The sequence below is a fragment of the Saccostrea echinata genome, unplaced genomic scaffold (assembly GCF_033153115.1).
Source record: "Saccostrea echinata isolate AGI-Se365-2 ecotype Australia unplaced genomic scaffold, CSIRO_AGI_Sech_v1 ptg000056l, whole genome shotgun sequence".
Lineage (NCBI taxonomy): Eukaryota > Metazoa > Mollusca > Bivalvia > Ostreida > Ostreidae > Saccostrea > Saccostrea echinata.
In genome coordinates this window covers 1,199,398-1,214,262 of record NW_026889805.1, presented here as the reverse complement: position 1 = coordinate 1,214,262, position 14,865 = coordinate 1,199,398, and the positions used below count along the sequence as shown (strand labels likewise).

The 14,865-nt window shown below is 34.9% G+C and overlaps 2 protein-coding genes across 2 annotated transcripts; both read right to left on the bottom strand.

Moving 5' to 3' along the window:
* Positions 1 to 192: 192 nt before the first annotated feature.
* LOC133173492 (neuronal acetylcholine receptor subunit alpha-6-like) lies at positions 193 to 1,422 on the bottom strand. The gene has a single exon (XM_061308477.1). The coding sequence runs from the start codon at positions 1,420 to 1,422 to the stop codon at positions 193 to 195; it is 1,230 nt and encodes a 409-aa protein (XP_061164461.1).
* Positions 1,423 to 6,359: 4,937 nt separating this feature from the next.
* Positions 6,360 to 7,595, bottom strand: LOC133173491 (neuronal acetylcholine receptor subunit alpha-6-like). Its single transcript, XM_061308476.1, has one exon. The coding sequence runs from the start codon at positions 7,593 to 7,595 to the stop codon at positions 6,360 to 6,362; it is 1,236 nt and encodes a 411-aa protein (XP_061164460.1).
* Positions 7,596 to 14,865: the final 7,270 nt, after the last annotated feature.

Sequence of the window (14,865 nt, the reverse complement as noted above, 5' to 3'; positions counted from 1 at the left end):
ACAACAGCGCAGTTCACATGTGTTAAAGTCATGGACTTTCGAAGGAGAATCTAAAATAAGGTATGTGTTGCAATATCATAAAAATGCTGTTATGTTTTAATTAACATCTCACATCTTGTGAGTGTTTCAATATAGCGCAAACTTTACTGTAGGACGTAAAGGTAAACATTAGGCATTACGTACAGTTCAAGCCTAATAGAACGACACAATGACAATCAGGTACACTATGTTACAATTCATCAGACCGAATCCAAACATAAAAAGACAGAGGCGATCTGTCGCCTTTCCGATATCCAGCCAGGTAAGTGGCTCAGACACAGGGTTCTTTATCTCTTCCATGGTTTCCTTTTCATCAGTAGCCACTTTGTGCTTTTTTAAGTAACAACAGGAGAGGTCACAAAAGGAAATTCTATGAAGCGTTTTTAAGTAGTCTGGAATTCTTTGTTCATGTTCTCTATAATAGAATCGTAGCCCAATAATAACGCCAATTTCCATGAACACTCCGATCATAAAGTCCCCGAGTAGCTTATAGCTGAGGTATGAAACACTGGGTTCAGAACCTTCTGGTAATTTATCTTGTACTAAGGTGAGATAGACAGCAATGGCTAGAAGGACCGTGGTAACAAAACCAACACGTTCACCACAATCAGGTGGCATCAAGAATACAAACAACTGAAGAAAAGAGAGAAAAGCAACTGGTAATATCAAACTTGATATGTAATAAACCGGTCGTCTTTTCATTGTGACGGACATTCGTACCTCCTGGAACTGAAGAATGTTTAGGGCTGTATACATCCTAGTATTTGTCACATCCCACAGACCATTCTTACTGTATTCATTCATGTTTATGCTATTCTCAGGAATCGTAAATGCGATCTCAGAGGGCATGAACCCTGGTATATAGAATCGTAATGTACAAGTCTGAGAATCGAATGGATAGTAGGACATATCGGCGTCACAAGTACTCTCAAAAATGTTGGGCGTAACCCAAGTTATTCCTCCATTGCTTTCTATCCTTAGATCCATGTTGCTGGAACCAATCTCTTTCAATTCGTTATATGCATTAATATTGACAAGGAAAGGCATCCAAATCTTCTTCTGTGGGACAATTGTGATATACAGGTCCCCTCCGAAGTAAGAAGGCTCCCAAGTCAAACGGTCGTCTTTCCACATCACACCAAGGGCTCCCGTTATGGAGAATTTACTAATAGATTCATCAACCTCTTTAATACTCTTGAAGTAAAAAGTAACATTTATTTGTAATGGAATCGACCTATTTTCTCCCGGTCTAACATTCGTGTCGTAGGTGGAATTGAATATTGCTGCATGAAGGTTCAGCTCATCTTTTAATGTATACGTCTTAGTCAAAGATGAAATACACACCAGATATGCCAATCTCAAAAATATTCTAGTTGCACTCATATCTCTTATTACATAAGTAATCATTAGGAAGAAACCAATGAAGATCGGGAGAGGTCGTTCTGAAAAGTGAACAATAAATATCTGAATATTAGACATTCAGATTCCAACCAATATTTATTCTGACTAAAAGAAACAGATCGCTAAATGCTCTTCTTAATTCTGAGTAAATTATAGCTAAGACAAACTATTAAAGCATTTCGAACTAATACTAAAATTGTATCCAGGTTTGGGGAAGAGCTTGAAAATTATCTTTAATATTCCATATGATAACTAAATTTAAAGCTCCTTCATTAAACAAAGCCCGACAGCGGAAATTCGACGTTAATGATGTCAAACAACTCCCTTTACAACTTACTCATAGAATTGATTAGAGACAAATAATACAATAATCCGATAGTGTCTCAGGAGGGCATTCTGCCTTTAGCGCTGATAGCATATTTTAATTAAATCAAACAAATATTCCGAAACTAACAGCAATAAAAAACTTTCCTTTTTCAACACTCTTACCGTACGATTAATAAAAAGCAAATTTTTGAATCATAGAATATATGCTTCTTCTTTTTTAATCAAAAATGAGGCACTGACATTTTTGCATCTTTTGTTGGTCATTTTCAGATCATTCATCTTCTTAATAAATTTTCTTTGAAAGATACGAGAGTTCCTCATCGATAATATCTATTCAGTCCATGAAATATGATCATAACAAACAAAAATAATTCTCATTTCTTAAACGATTGTAAGCAGAGCAAACTTGGATCTCTAAAAATATCGGAGGTGAGAGCAAGTGCCATAAAGGTATTTAGCATCCCCTGTCGACGGATCACACCATCCGTGTGCTCCTTTTTATGATTGAGTAAATGAAGAATTTCATAATAAATTCAGTAAGTAAATAATGGCTTAAAAATTTGTATGTTATTCGTCAGACAAGATTCGACCTAATGACCAATAGTATTTGCAAACAAGATCATAGAATCCACCATAGAAAACCCCAAACGAGACTTTTATACATTCACTTGTTTATCAGTACTCTGTCTAATTTAAAAAAAAATGTTAAAGAACATGCTCTTGAATACACTGGGAGACATATTGATAGTTACTATCATGTCCTGAAACAAATTCAGATGTGCCAAATAGAATTGTTCTCATCTGCTTTTTATTTACGTCTCCGGAATATAATTTGAGGAGGAAAAAAATGAATTTACGCATAATTTTAAAAATGCTTTTTTTTCCCTTTTGTCAGAAATAAATAAATATGATCCATGTTTATTGTAATTAGCTTTAATTGTTTACTTTTCTTCAAGCAATAAGATGTTTGTTTGTTGTTTAACGTCCCTGTCGAGAATTTTTCACTCATATGGAGACGCCACCACTTGCCGGTGGAGGGCTACAAATTTTGACCTATACTCTGCACTCACGGCCATTGAGCAGTGAGGGATCTTTTTTGTGCCAGCATGTCAGCACCTATACTGCGACACGGGACCTCGGTTTATACGGTCTCATCCGAGGGACCGGTCTCCACGTCCCACGTCCCGAGTTAATGATCAACTCCTTACTCTGCGACTCTAGAGCAGACGCTCTTACTACTGCACCACGCGGGCGACAGTAGTAAAATGTAATGATAATCATGAATAGCTGAATACTTGTATTTTTATTTAATTTATTACATCTAAGAGTTTGAATGTAATCAACATCATTTTTACCTTGGGCTACTTTTTGAAATAATATGAATATAAAAGAATATTGTCAATTTTCTGAATATTGTCAATTTTCTGAATATTGTCAATCTTCTTGAATGGTCTTCTGTATACGGTCTCAGGTCTCATCCGATGGATCGGTCTTCGCGTCCCGCAATGGGATTCGAGCCCGTGACGTATGGTTCAACTCCTTACTTCGCGAATATAGAGCAAACCCTCTAAGCACTGTTCGACACAGGCTGTTAAGAGTATGTAAAATGATCAATTATTTTTAAATAAGAAATCTAAAATCTTATCTTTCATAAAAACCCCTCTCAAAAACAAATCTTAAAAGAATTCATCAGATATTTTACCCTAGCTCTGCATTTTTTCCAAATACCAATTTTTAGTGATAATTTTTTCATTAAAAACCTTTATTTTTGTAATTGATTTACTTTTTATGCTTTAATGATGACAATTCCTCAATCCCATACTAACTTAACACTTAATACATTAATTACCCTCTATAATATACGACGAGAACATATTTTGGACTGTGAGAAAATTGCTTAGGATAAAGGTAAAGGTATTGTGTTTATTTAATCAATATCCATCATAGGGCACCTGCATATCTCTTTTATTCTTCTTATGTAGAAGTTTTCACATAAATTCTTCTTCATAGAAATATAAAAACAGGCCAGCAAATAAGGAAAACAATTAGTATCCATCGGAATCCCAACAGTTTATGGAAAACTTGGTTTCCGAGTTCCGTTTTTATTGAAAAGGCAGTTGTCTATGATATCAAAAAGTCTTTTTTATTATTCTTTATCGTGAGACATTGTAGAACAAGAGTACGTTTTGATGTTATAGACTTTCGAAAATTTTGGTAGTTTTAAAGTTTCTACAAGTTCTTCAGAGTTTTTAAAGATCCGCATCTGATTAACACCACTTCTAAAATATGCAGTAGCACAGTATGTCTTGAGGTCCTCCTTTACAGCAGTTAATATTTTTGTAAGGAGTGAAGATAATGGCTTGTTAGAGAAATTTCTAGATCCTGCAATGTATCTTTGTTTGTAAGGAATTTTATGAAGTTAAGGAATAAAGCACAAGTAGGATAAGTCAGCTCTCCACCGGAAGTGTTGGCATCTCCATATGGTGAAAATTCTGAAGAGGAACGTTAAACAAAAAACCTCGGACAAAATTATAGTAATTTATAATTAATAGTAGAACTTTTAAATTATATTGAATGCTAATAAAGTCATATATTTTGATAAGAAAAAGTAACATTATTTCCTTATTTTGAAAACATCCAATATACAAGTTGCTGTCAGTGGCGGATCCAGGAATCTTGGAAAGGGGGGGGGGGGGCAGTTGGGGTCGGGGTAGGGGCCAATGGCCACAAAAAATTGATTTATTAAATCTTATGTATATTTTGGACACAAAAGGGGGCAGCCCCCCTGGGTCCCCCCTCTAAATCCGCCAGCGGCTGCCCATCACTTTACTAGACACGATTATCATATTTACATGAATAAAGCATGACACATCAAATAACTAATATCAGCGAGCTTGAATGGCTCTCGGATCTTGCGAATATTTCTCACACGCGTATAAAAATTGGTTTACAGTATTAGGAATGGTAATCAAAAACAGAATTGCCAATCTGTTAACTGCAAGACGTTCAGAACGATTAATAGGTTAATAGTATAACTAATTCTCGACATGTTTCATCATTGTAAACTCTTCTCAAGACTAAAACAATGTTACATATAATTATATTATCTTAGTATTTAATCAGATATTAACATTATTTCAATAGGCAACTAAAAAAAGAGACACTTCAAACAAACCTGAAGTATGAGTTACATAAAAAATGTCAGAAGAGATGTCACGTAATTTCATTCTTCGTTGTAACCATAATCAAAACTAAGTCTGATCTATCACTTTTTTACGATGTTTCTTAAATAATATAATTTCAGATAAACATTCATGCATAACAGGCATTAATAATATCTATGGAAAGACTCTCTATCAGAGGTAAAGGAATTAGCACATAAATATGATTAGCTGAGTAAACTAGTATTGCAAGCATCTGTAATAAAATTGCAGCCTAAAAATTACAGGTTCAAATTGGCACCATCAAAGTGCCAGCTAGATATCTTCAATGCAGCTAAACTAGTTATAGGTAAGCATGATATATAAATTTGAATAAACTTGTTACATGTATCAGGTAATGCATTTTTTCTAGGAATATCATTAACCAAGACCAGTTTTTGAATTTATTATAATTGACGTGTACAACCATTGGTAACCATCACTCAGTAGTGTGATACCTTCTGATAATTGTGTGATCCACATTTGGGTTGGGATACTCCCAAGACACTTCACTTTTAGGTATCCATAGTAATAAAGTAAGATTCAACCTTGGAACTGCACTTTTTAAAATGTGATTAAGAATTTCAAATAGCTCTGTTTAAATTTGCTGATTAGAGACTGAATGTGTCACCTTCTGTGATATGAAACTTGGTTCATTAATAATCAGATAACAATACTCAACGATCATTTAATAAAAAAATAATAAAAGAAACACACGACAGGTTGAATAGCGACATGGTGTTTACGGAGGAATTAACATCTCGACATACTGACCAATTAACCACACGATGTCAACATGGAGGGCTTGAATTATCTCCAAACCAGCTTTAATAGGATAGGTACGTATATATAATAATAATTTCAGATATTTTTTTTTTATTTGTGATTTTAATTGAAATTTCAGGAAATTGTGTTAACATTTACCTATATATTATATTTTCCGACCAACAGATTACATAATTTCTTATCGATTACCATAATTCTTACACCGTTCCGTTCTGCGATGCCTAGTTTTACTGTACACCTTTTCTGAATCAAATTTATAGGAATGTTTTCTCCTCTATGGCACCTGTTCCCACCCCTGCCTTCAGAGGCCCGTGTTGGCTCTCCTAATAAATTTTATTGTTTGAATGGACTTTTGAAAATGATTTCAGATTTCTTGGACTTTAAACGCTCGTATTTTACTTTATCTTTCATAGGTCACCTGACGAAAAATCCTAACAACTAAAATTATTTAATATAACCTTCAACTTTTTTTATTTATACAAAATAGCTTATTCATGTTGACCTTTTATTTACTTCCGTTGAACGTGGTTTGTGAATGAATTATGGCTATTTGAAACAGGAAAAAGATATAAATTTTTGTGCAGGGAAAATACATTTAGGACAATCTTAAGTATAGAAACACATTACTGCGAGATAAACACCGTTAGAAATAACCAGAATTATTCCAAAGAGAATAAGACAGAAACGATCTATTGCCATTCCGATGTCTCGCCATGTAAGAATCTTAGATACAGAATCAATGGTCACTTCCGTTGCGCTTTTCTTCTCGTCAAAATTCACTTTATGTTTTCTCTTGCAACGACAACAACGAAACAACATTCTGTGAAACGTCTCCAAGTAATCGGGAATTACCGTTTCCTCCTCCCTATGATAAAATCGTAGCCCAACAATCACACTTATTGTCATGAATACCCCGATCATGAAGTCTCCCAATAGTTTGTAACTGAGGAAGGAAACACTGGGTTCAGAACCTTCTGGTAATTTATCTTGAACTAAGGTGAGATAGACAGCAATGGCTAGAAGAACCGTGGTAACAAATCCAACGCGTTCACCACATTCTGGTGGCATTACAAAAACAAACAACTGGAGAAATGCAAGAAAAATAACTGGCAATATCAAACTAGATATATAATAAACTGGGCGCCTCTTCATGCTGATTGTCATTCGAACCTCTTGAATTTGTTGTGAGTTTATGGCAATATAAATTTGAGTTTCTTTTACTTCCCAAATACCATTTTCACTATATTCATTCATGTCCATGGAAGACTTAGGAATCGCGAATACGATTTCAGAGAGCGTGAATCCTTGTATATAGAACCTCAAGGTACAAATCTGTGAATCGAATGGGTAAAAAGACATATCAGCATCGCAAGTACTCTCAAACATGTTAGGCGTTATCCAAGTGACTTTTCCATCATTTGCGACTCTTAAATTGAGTTCGTTGTGCCCAATCGGTTTTAATGTGTCAAAGTCCATTGTATTGACAAGGAAGGGTATCCAGATTTTCTTTTGCGGGACTACGGTTGTATTCAAGTCCCCTCCGTAATCAGTTGGATTCCATGACAATCGATGGTCTACCCAGAAAACACCTAGAGCTCCAGTAATGGAGAATTTCCCCACAGATTCATCAAGCTCCTTTATACTCTTAAATATAAACGTAACCATAATTTGTAATGGAGTGGATCTACTTGCTCCCGGTCGAACGTCTCGGTCGTATGTGGAATTGAATATCGCTGTATGTAGACTCAGTTCATCATTTATTGTATATGCCTCAGAAAACAAACATAGATAATCAAAAATAATAACAGCAAAAAGTTGTCCGATCATTCTCCTGTCTTTCATTTTGTGGATAATTTTTTTTTTTACAGTTTTTATTATGTAATCTATGTCTAAGTTTTAAAGTTCTCATCAAAACGATCTATTAAAACAACAAAATGGGTATGGCATTTGTTTAAAAATTCTGTTCTTTCATTATTTGTATTCTAAATATGATCTAACGTTGAAATCCAATATCCACCTTAAAAATTTGTGTCAATAAATGCAAGCTGGACAAACAGTACTGAGAAGAATACACTTAAGTAGTTTATATTTTACAATAGAAGTCATTATATACACGCGACAATGAAAGGGGTTAAAAGACTTTCTTTTGTATCCGAGATCCACATCAAGTTATATGCCCTCTTAATAATTATCGGGCTCACAAACATCGAAGCCCCCCTCCCTGGGGTCTGAAATTTGTGCCCAAGAAGATTACCTAAACGTAAAAATAACCAACAGTGATAAAATTCATAATGAGTCGTAAATTAGGGCAAGAATATGGATCCTTGGAAACCCCAGATGCCCAGGAAGAGTAAGCATTTTGTCGACCGGTTACACCCACACAAAAATCAGTTTAGTATTGAAAAGCTTAAATGCATAAGTGGTCCCAACCTACCCCTAAAAGGGAGAGGGGGATGTATGATTTGAACAAAATTGAATCTACACGAACTGAGTATGTTTACATATTTTTTGAACTGGGACTTTTTTCCTACAAGTCTGAAATTACATTGTGGCCCCACCCTACCCCCAGGGGTCATGATTTAAACAAACTTGAATCTACACTATCTGAGGATGCTTGCATACAAATATGACCAACCATGGCTTTGCTGTTCTTGAGAAGAAATTTTTTTAAGATTGTTCCTATATATTTCTATGTAAAACTTTGATCGTCCATTGTGGCCCTACCCTACCCCCGGGGGTCATGATTTGAACAAACTTGAATCTACACCACCTTGAAATGCTTCCAGATAAATATGAATAATCATGGCTTTGCTGTTCTTGAGAAGATTTTTGAAGATTTTCCCTATGTATTCCTATGTAAAAATCTAATGGCCCACTGTGACCACATCCTACCCCAAGTGGTCAAGATTTGAACAAACTTGAATCTACACTACCTGAAAATGCTTCCATACTAATATGACCAATCAGGGCTTTGCTGTTCTTGAGAAGAAGATTTTTTAAAAGATTTTTCCTATATATTCCTTTGTAAAACTTTGATCGTCCATTTAGGCTTTACCCTAGCCCCGAGGGTCATGATTTGAACAAACTTGAATCTACACCACCTGAGAATGCTTCCACATAAGTTTCATATTTTCTAGCAGAGTGGTTCTTGAGAAGAAGATTTTAAAAATGCCATAAATTTTTAACGATTTTGCAATTAGCTCCCTTTGGAAGAAGGCGTGGCCCTTCATTTGAACTAACTTGAATCCCCTTTACCCAAGAATACTCTGTGCCAAGTTTGGTTGAAATTGGCCCAGTAGTTCTGGAGAAGAAGACGAAAATGTGAAAAAATTACGACGACAACGACGCCAACAACGACAACGACGACGATAGACAACGGGCAATTTTTGATCAGAAAAGCTCATTTGAGCCTTTGGCTCAGGTGAGCTAAAAATAAATTATAAAATAATAAACTATAATACTTCAATGTGCAATTCAAATTTCTATCGAGAGGGCATCGACTCGAGCTGCAAAAAATTCCACCAATTCAACAAACAGTGAATAATAAGGATAAATTGAAATAATACTGTTATCTGTGTCTTATATTAATTAACTCTATCTGTATTTCTATGCTAAAATAAAAGAAGTGATAAATAAAGCAGAGATTTTCACCGTCTTCCTAATATCCGAATGTATGAATCAATCGTATGTTTTAAAATATATAGTTTTTTTTTGGGAAAAAAAAGAAAAGAAAAGAAAAATAAAGTGGAAGAAAGAAAATGAATTGAAATTACAGACTAATTCTATCAGACACTCATTCAATGATCAATTAAATCTATTTTGATAAACATACTCTTCACGCCTTTTAGACATTCTAATAAGGTTTTCATTTAATCAAAATTTATTAATCACAGTACTTCTTTTTATGAAATCTGTAAATCACCGAATATTCGAATCTTAACTTTATATTCGAATATCAATCCATCGAATGAATATTCGAGTGTTCGAATATTCGTTGACATCACTAATTGAAACATGTTCATGTTAAACACTGGGGTCGCTCCTGGTTACTACCAAGCATATTTGCATGCTATATCGATCTGTATCTGTACATGCAAGAAATATTGTATGATCACTAAATCTACTTTACCTGCCACAATATTTGATATAATTCATTCGGAATTGACGAAGAATAATCAAGAATTTGAAAACCTATTAAAAGGATTTCAAATTTTACGACGTTTTGATATAATAAACAAAATCCGCATACACTCTGGAGTAAAGAGCTTTATAAAATAGCATCGATGTGAAGAATTTAGTGTTAATAAGCCTGATAAAATGCTGTTGATTGAAGGGATTAAACGCACGTTTCAAGATGTTTATATTAGTTTTATGAATCAAAAGTTGTCCAACGTCTGTACCTTAAATTTTTGAATTAAAACTTGACAAAGTAGTTCTTAAATGATATGGATTTAACTCAATACAAATAATGAAGGGTCACCCTCTCTACATTCAGGATAAAGATTATAAAGAATGAATAAGGAAAATGGTAGGGACATCAATAGACATCTGATAAAAACTGAGTGTATATATATATATATATATATATATATATATATATATATATATATATATATATATATATATATATATATATATATATATATATATATATATATATATATATATATATATATATATATATATATATATATATAATTAATCAATTCCAGATCCATTACACAGATTCAAGCTCGTATTTACTTAATAAAGAAAAAATATTTTTAATTCTTAACGAATTTGTTAGTCGAGAAAAATGGCTTGATATATGTATGTTAAGCCTTCTTAAAGACTTAAATGAACCCCTATCTCTTAAACCAGAAAAAAGTGGAATATTTTTAGAATTCTTACGTCTTAAATCAAATGTTATTAGAACATGTAGCAGTCATGAAGTTTTAACCTTCCAATATATCAGTGTTATGCAAAACTAAGAGTATTCTGCTTTTTAATTACAATTCTGTGGTCAATGATTGTTAAGACTATCGCATAAATGAACGTCTTTGTTTTTTGTTCATTCAAACAATAAAACTCATTAATGTAACACTGTATTTTGGAAGAAATTTCTAGTTCTAGAAACCCTACAAACACGCTCAGGTTATTTTCCAAGGAATAAATTTTAGTATTGGAAACCCTACATATACGCTCAGTTTACTTTCCAAGGAAGAAATTCTTCAGAATCACATTCAGTTCAGTGTTAAATACTTTTAACACTCCAGTCCACCAAGGTGAGTTAGATGTACCCACCTATGCCGAATTCCTAAAATTCATAATAAAAGTTCTTACCAACAAAAGAAACATTGCTGGGTTAAGCAATTGCTCTTCCATACCACTATTTTTACTCCTTTCAAAAACACTAACTGCTGTTAAGGAGAAACTTCAGACGTACTGAGACCGTTCACGGTAGCTCAGTCGGTAGAGCGCTCGCTCCGTAATCGGGAGGTCGTGGGTTCAAATCTCGGCGGCGACTGACCTAAGTCGATACAAAATAGGTAGCAACTGTTCCTTCGCCATGCACTTTGAAGTGAAAGTTGCGGGTCCTTCGGATGAGACCTTAAAAACCGAGGTCCCGTGTCACGACAGGCGTTGGCACGATAAAGATCCCTCACTGCTCGATGACCCTGAGTGCCGAGTAAAGGTCAAAATTTGAAGCCCTTCACCGGTATATTGTGACGTCTCTACATGAGTGGAAAAATTCTCGAATGGGACTTAAAACAATATATACAATCAATCAATCAGACATACCGTGTTACAGCACATTCTAGAAGTGGTGTAAATCAGATGTGGATCCTCAAACAATCCACAAACTTTAAGAAACCTAAATTACCAATATTTTTCAAAAGTCTCATACAAAATGCTAGAACTTTGATTTTGTACTAGTTTGACTACAGAATGCTTCGTCCACTTGATCAATACATATTGTTCACGGCGGATGGGACCGGTCAACAGGGGATGCTTACTTTTCCAAGGCACATGATCTCACCTCTGGAATTCCTGAGGGTCGTGTTTACACTCTGTTCACAGATTTGCATTGTTTGTTTTTATGAGAGTTATCACTGTTTGTCGATATCAGTTTCAAGTTTACATTCAGTTGTTTTTTGAGCTTGAGTCGCCCGCGTGGTGCAGTAGTAAGAGCGTCTGCTCTACAGTCGAGGAGTAAGAAGTTGATCCTTATGTTGCGGGTTCGAATCCCACTGTGGAACGTAGAGATCGGTCCTTCGGATGAGACCGTGTAAACCGAAGTCCCGTGTCGCAGTAGGTGCAGGCACGAAAAAGATCCCTCACTACTCAATGGACGTGAGTAAGCCTCGGATAATCGATGTTAGAAAAATACTGTACCTATGAAATATTCCAGTTGAAAAAATATCAATAATCCAAAAATAAGGTATATATAATAACCAATAATCTTGTTCTCTATTCAGTCAACGTTGTATATTAAAATGCAGATTTAAAAATTGCAAAACTAAACTTTCATGAAACAGAATTAATAGTTTAATTCATGAAAATGAACCAAGAAGAAATGTATATTTTCAATAACTATGAAATCGCCATGATTCCATTTGATATGATAGGACCTTGTGTTTTATTGTAAAATTTTATAAACAATAACTTATTTTATAAATCATATCGATTATACGTTTGTGATTGGAGATGTTCTTATGGAGCTTAATATTACACATGCCCCTCGTGGCAAGTGATTACAGCTTTTGTTTTAAAGTCTCTATGTAGGGAGTTGATCCTTACGCAATGGTTCGAATCCCACTGCGGGAGTTGGAGACAAGTCCTTCGGATGAGACCATAAAAACCGAGGTCCCGTGCCACAGAAGATGTGATAAGAAGAAGAAATGAAATATATGGAGATAACGAACAGTATTCAAGCTCAAAAGTCCATTAAACAATACAAAATAGGAGCAGAGCAAACAGGGACCGCTAAACATCAGAAGTGGGATCAGGTGCCATGGAGGAGTGAGCATCCCCTGCCGACCGGTCACACCCGCCGTGTGCTCCTTGTCATGATCTGGAAATAACGGAAAAATCCGTCGACAATCCAGTGTGTAAATAATGGCCTAACAATTAGTATGAAAAACGTCAGTCAGCATTTGACTCAATGATAAATTGTATTTGCTGACAAGGTCATTATCCCACACTGCTCAATAGCCATAAGTTCCAAGTACAGGTCTAATTTTGAAGCCCTCCACCGACAAGTGGTGGTAAGTTAAAAACAAACAAGCAATTAATATTACAATAGTACAAGCGAGGGAGGCCAGTCTAAGACAGACCTTCAGTGGCCTACTGTGAAAGGTAGTTTCGAGACAAGTTCTATAAATTACTATTTTTTTTTTACTTTTTTTGTAAGAATTTTATACTATATGTTTTTTTTTTACATGATGAGTAATAGTGAAGGATTGTTCGATAAAGGAACGCTGAAATTTGGCACTCAAACCTGTATTATCTAGTACTTTGGAAACAATGGATGTGCTGCAACATAGATCTAGAGCTCCAGTAATGGAGAATTTCCCGACAGATTCATCAAGTTCCTTGATACTCTTAAAGATAAATGTAACAATAATTTGTAATGGTGTCGATCTAGTTGCTCCCGGTCGTATGTGGAATTGAATATCGTAGCATGTAGACTCAATTCATCATTTATTGTATATGCTTCAGAAAATAAACATAAACAAGCAAAAAAAAAGTCACACCGTAAACTAGTCCGACAATTCCCGTGAAGCTCATTTTGTGAATAATTCTTATACAGTACATATTTGCTATATAATCTGAGTTGTAAACTTTTCATAAAAAAGATCTATTAAACTAACAGATTAGGAATTTAATTGTTTAAAAATGTCTAATCTGTCATCATAAGAAAACTAAATATTATCCCGTTGAAATCCAATGTCCAGTTTAAAAGATTATGTCAATAAATACATTTTGGAAAAACAATACTAAAAAGAAGAAACTTTAGTTGTTTCGTTGTTTATCTTTTATCTTTAACAACAGAAGTCAATATATACATGTGACGACTAAAGGGAAGTGTGCTTCTTTGTTCCAGGTTTTGAATGTAGAATGGAACATTCACAGAAATAGAAAGTTTCTAGATTAAAAGCCTGTTTTGTTTAGATTTTCAAGTTTTGTAACATCAACTTTATTTTTGTCAGTAGCATGACTTGATTTTATAATTGATTGTACTCAGAACATGCTCTTGCGTATTGAATTAGTTGGGAGACATAAACATCAGATAAGGTGTGATTGAAGGGAAACTGAAAAGTTCCAGACTGACGAACAAAGTAAGACAGAGGAATATTTTTAATAGAACTTATTTCGTTTAAAGATAGCTCGAAAAGCAAAAGAATTGAGACAATATGAAGCAAAATAAACTTACAGGGAATGCAGATTTGAATAATTATTTGCAAGGCTTCCTTATTCTGAATGATGGTAGTTATTTGGCCCCCTCCCCCACCAGAAATATTTTGCTTCTTGAAAGTGACACTGACAGAAAAGAAACAAGAAAAAAGAAAAAATATTCAAGCTTTAAGGCCATTTAAACAATACCAATCGGAAGCAGAGCAAACACAAATGTCAAAGAGATAACCGTCACATAATTCAGTCTGTAGTGCGCTCACTCCATGATCGGAAGGTCGTGGGGTTCAAGCCCCGGCTGCGACAGACCAAAGATCTTTTAAAATAGGTAGCAGGTGTTCCTTCGCCAAGTGCTGGCACTTTGAAATGAAAGTTTGGGTTCTTTCGGATGAGACCTTAAAAATCGAGGCCCAATAAATATCCCTCACTGCTAAATGGCCTCGAGTGCCGCATAAAGGTCTAAATGAAGCCCTTCACTGGTGTCGTCTCTATATGAGTGAAAAATTTCGAATGGGACGTAAAACAATCAATCAATCAAGGGATATTATCATAACAGGGTAGGTACCATTATGGACTCGGTCCCTTATTACTCGCTAAACCTTAAACACTGTTAGCCATTGGGAGGGAAGTCCAGTTATGCTTCCGGGCCTGCTATTGCATAATCAATTCTGATACTTAATAGCTTAATTGTCACCTCCGGGATCGCTTTACGCTTATA

What these genes read in the sequence shown, in the direction of transcription:
- LOC133173492 (XM_061308477.1), bottom strand. Translation starts at nt 1,422, where the DNA reads ATGAGTGCAACTAGAATATTTTTGAGATTGGCATATCTGGTGTGTATT.
- LOC133173491 (XM_061308476.1), bottom strand. Translation starts at nt 7,595, where the DNA reads ATGAAAGACAGGAGAATGATCGGACAACTTTTTGCTGTTATTATTTTT.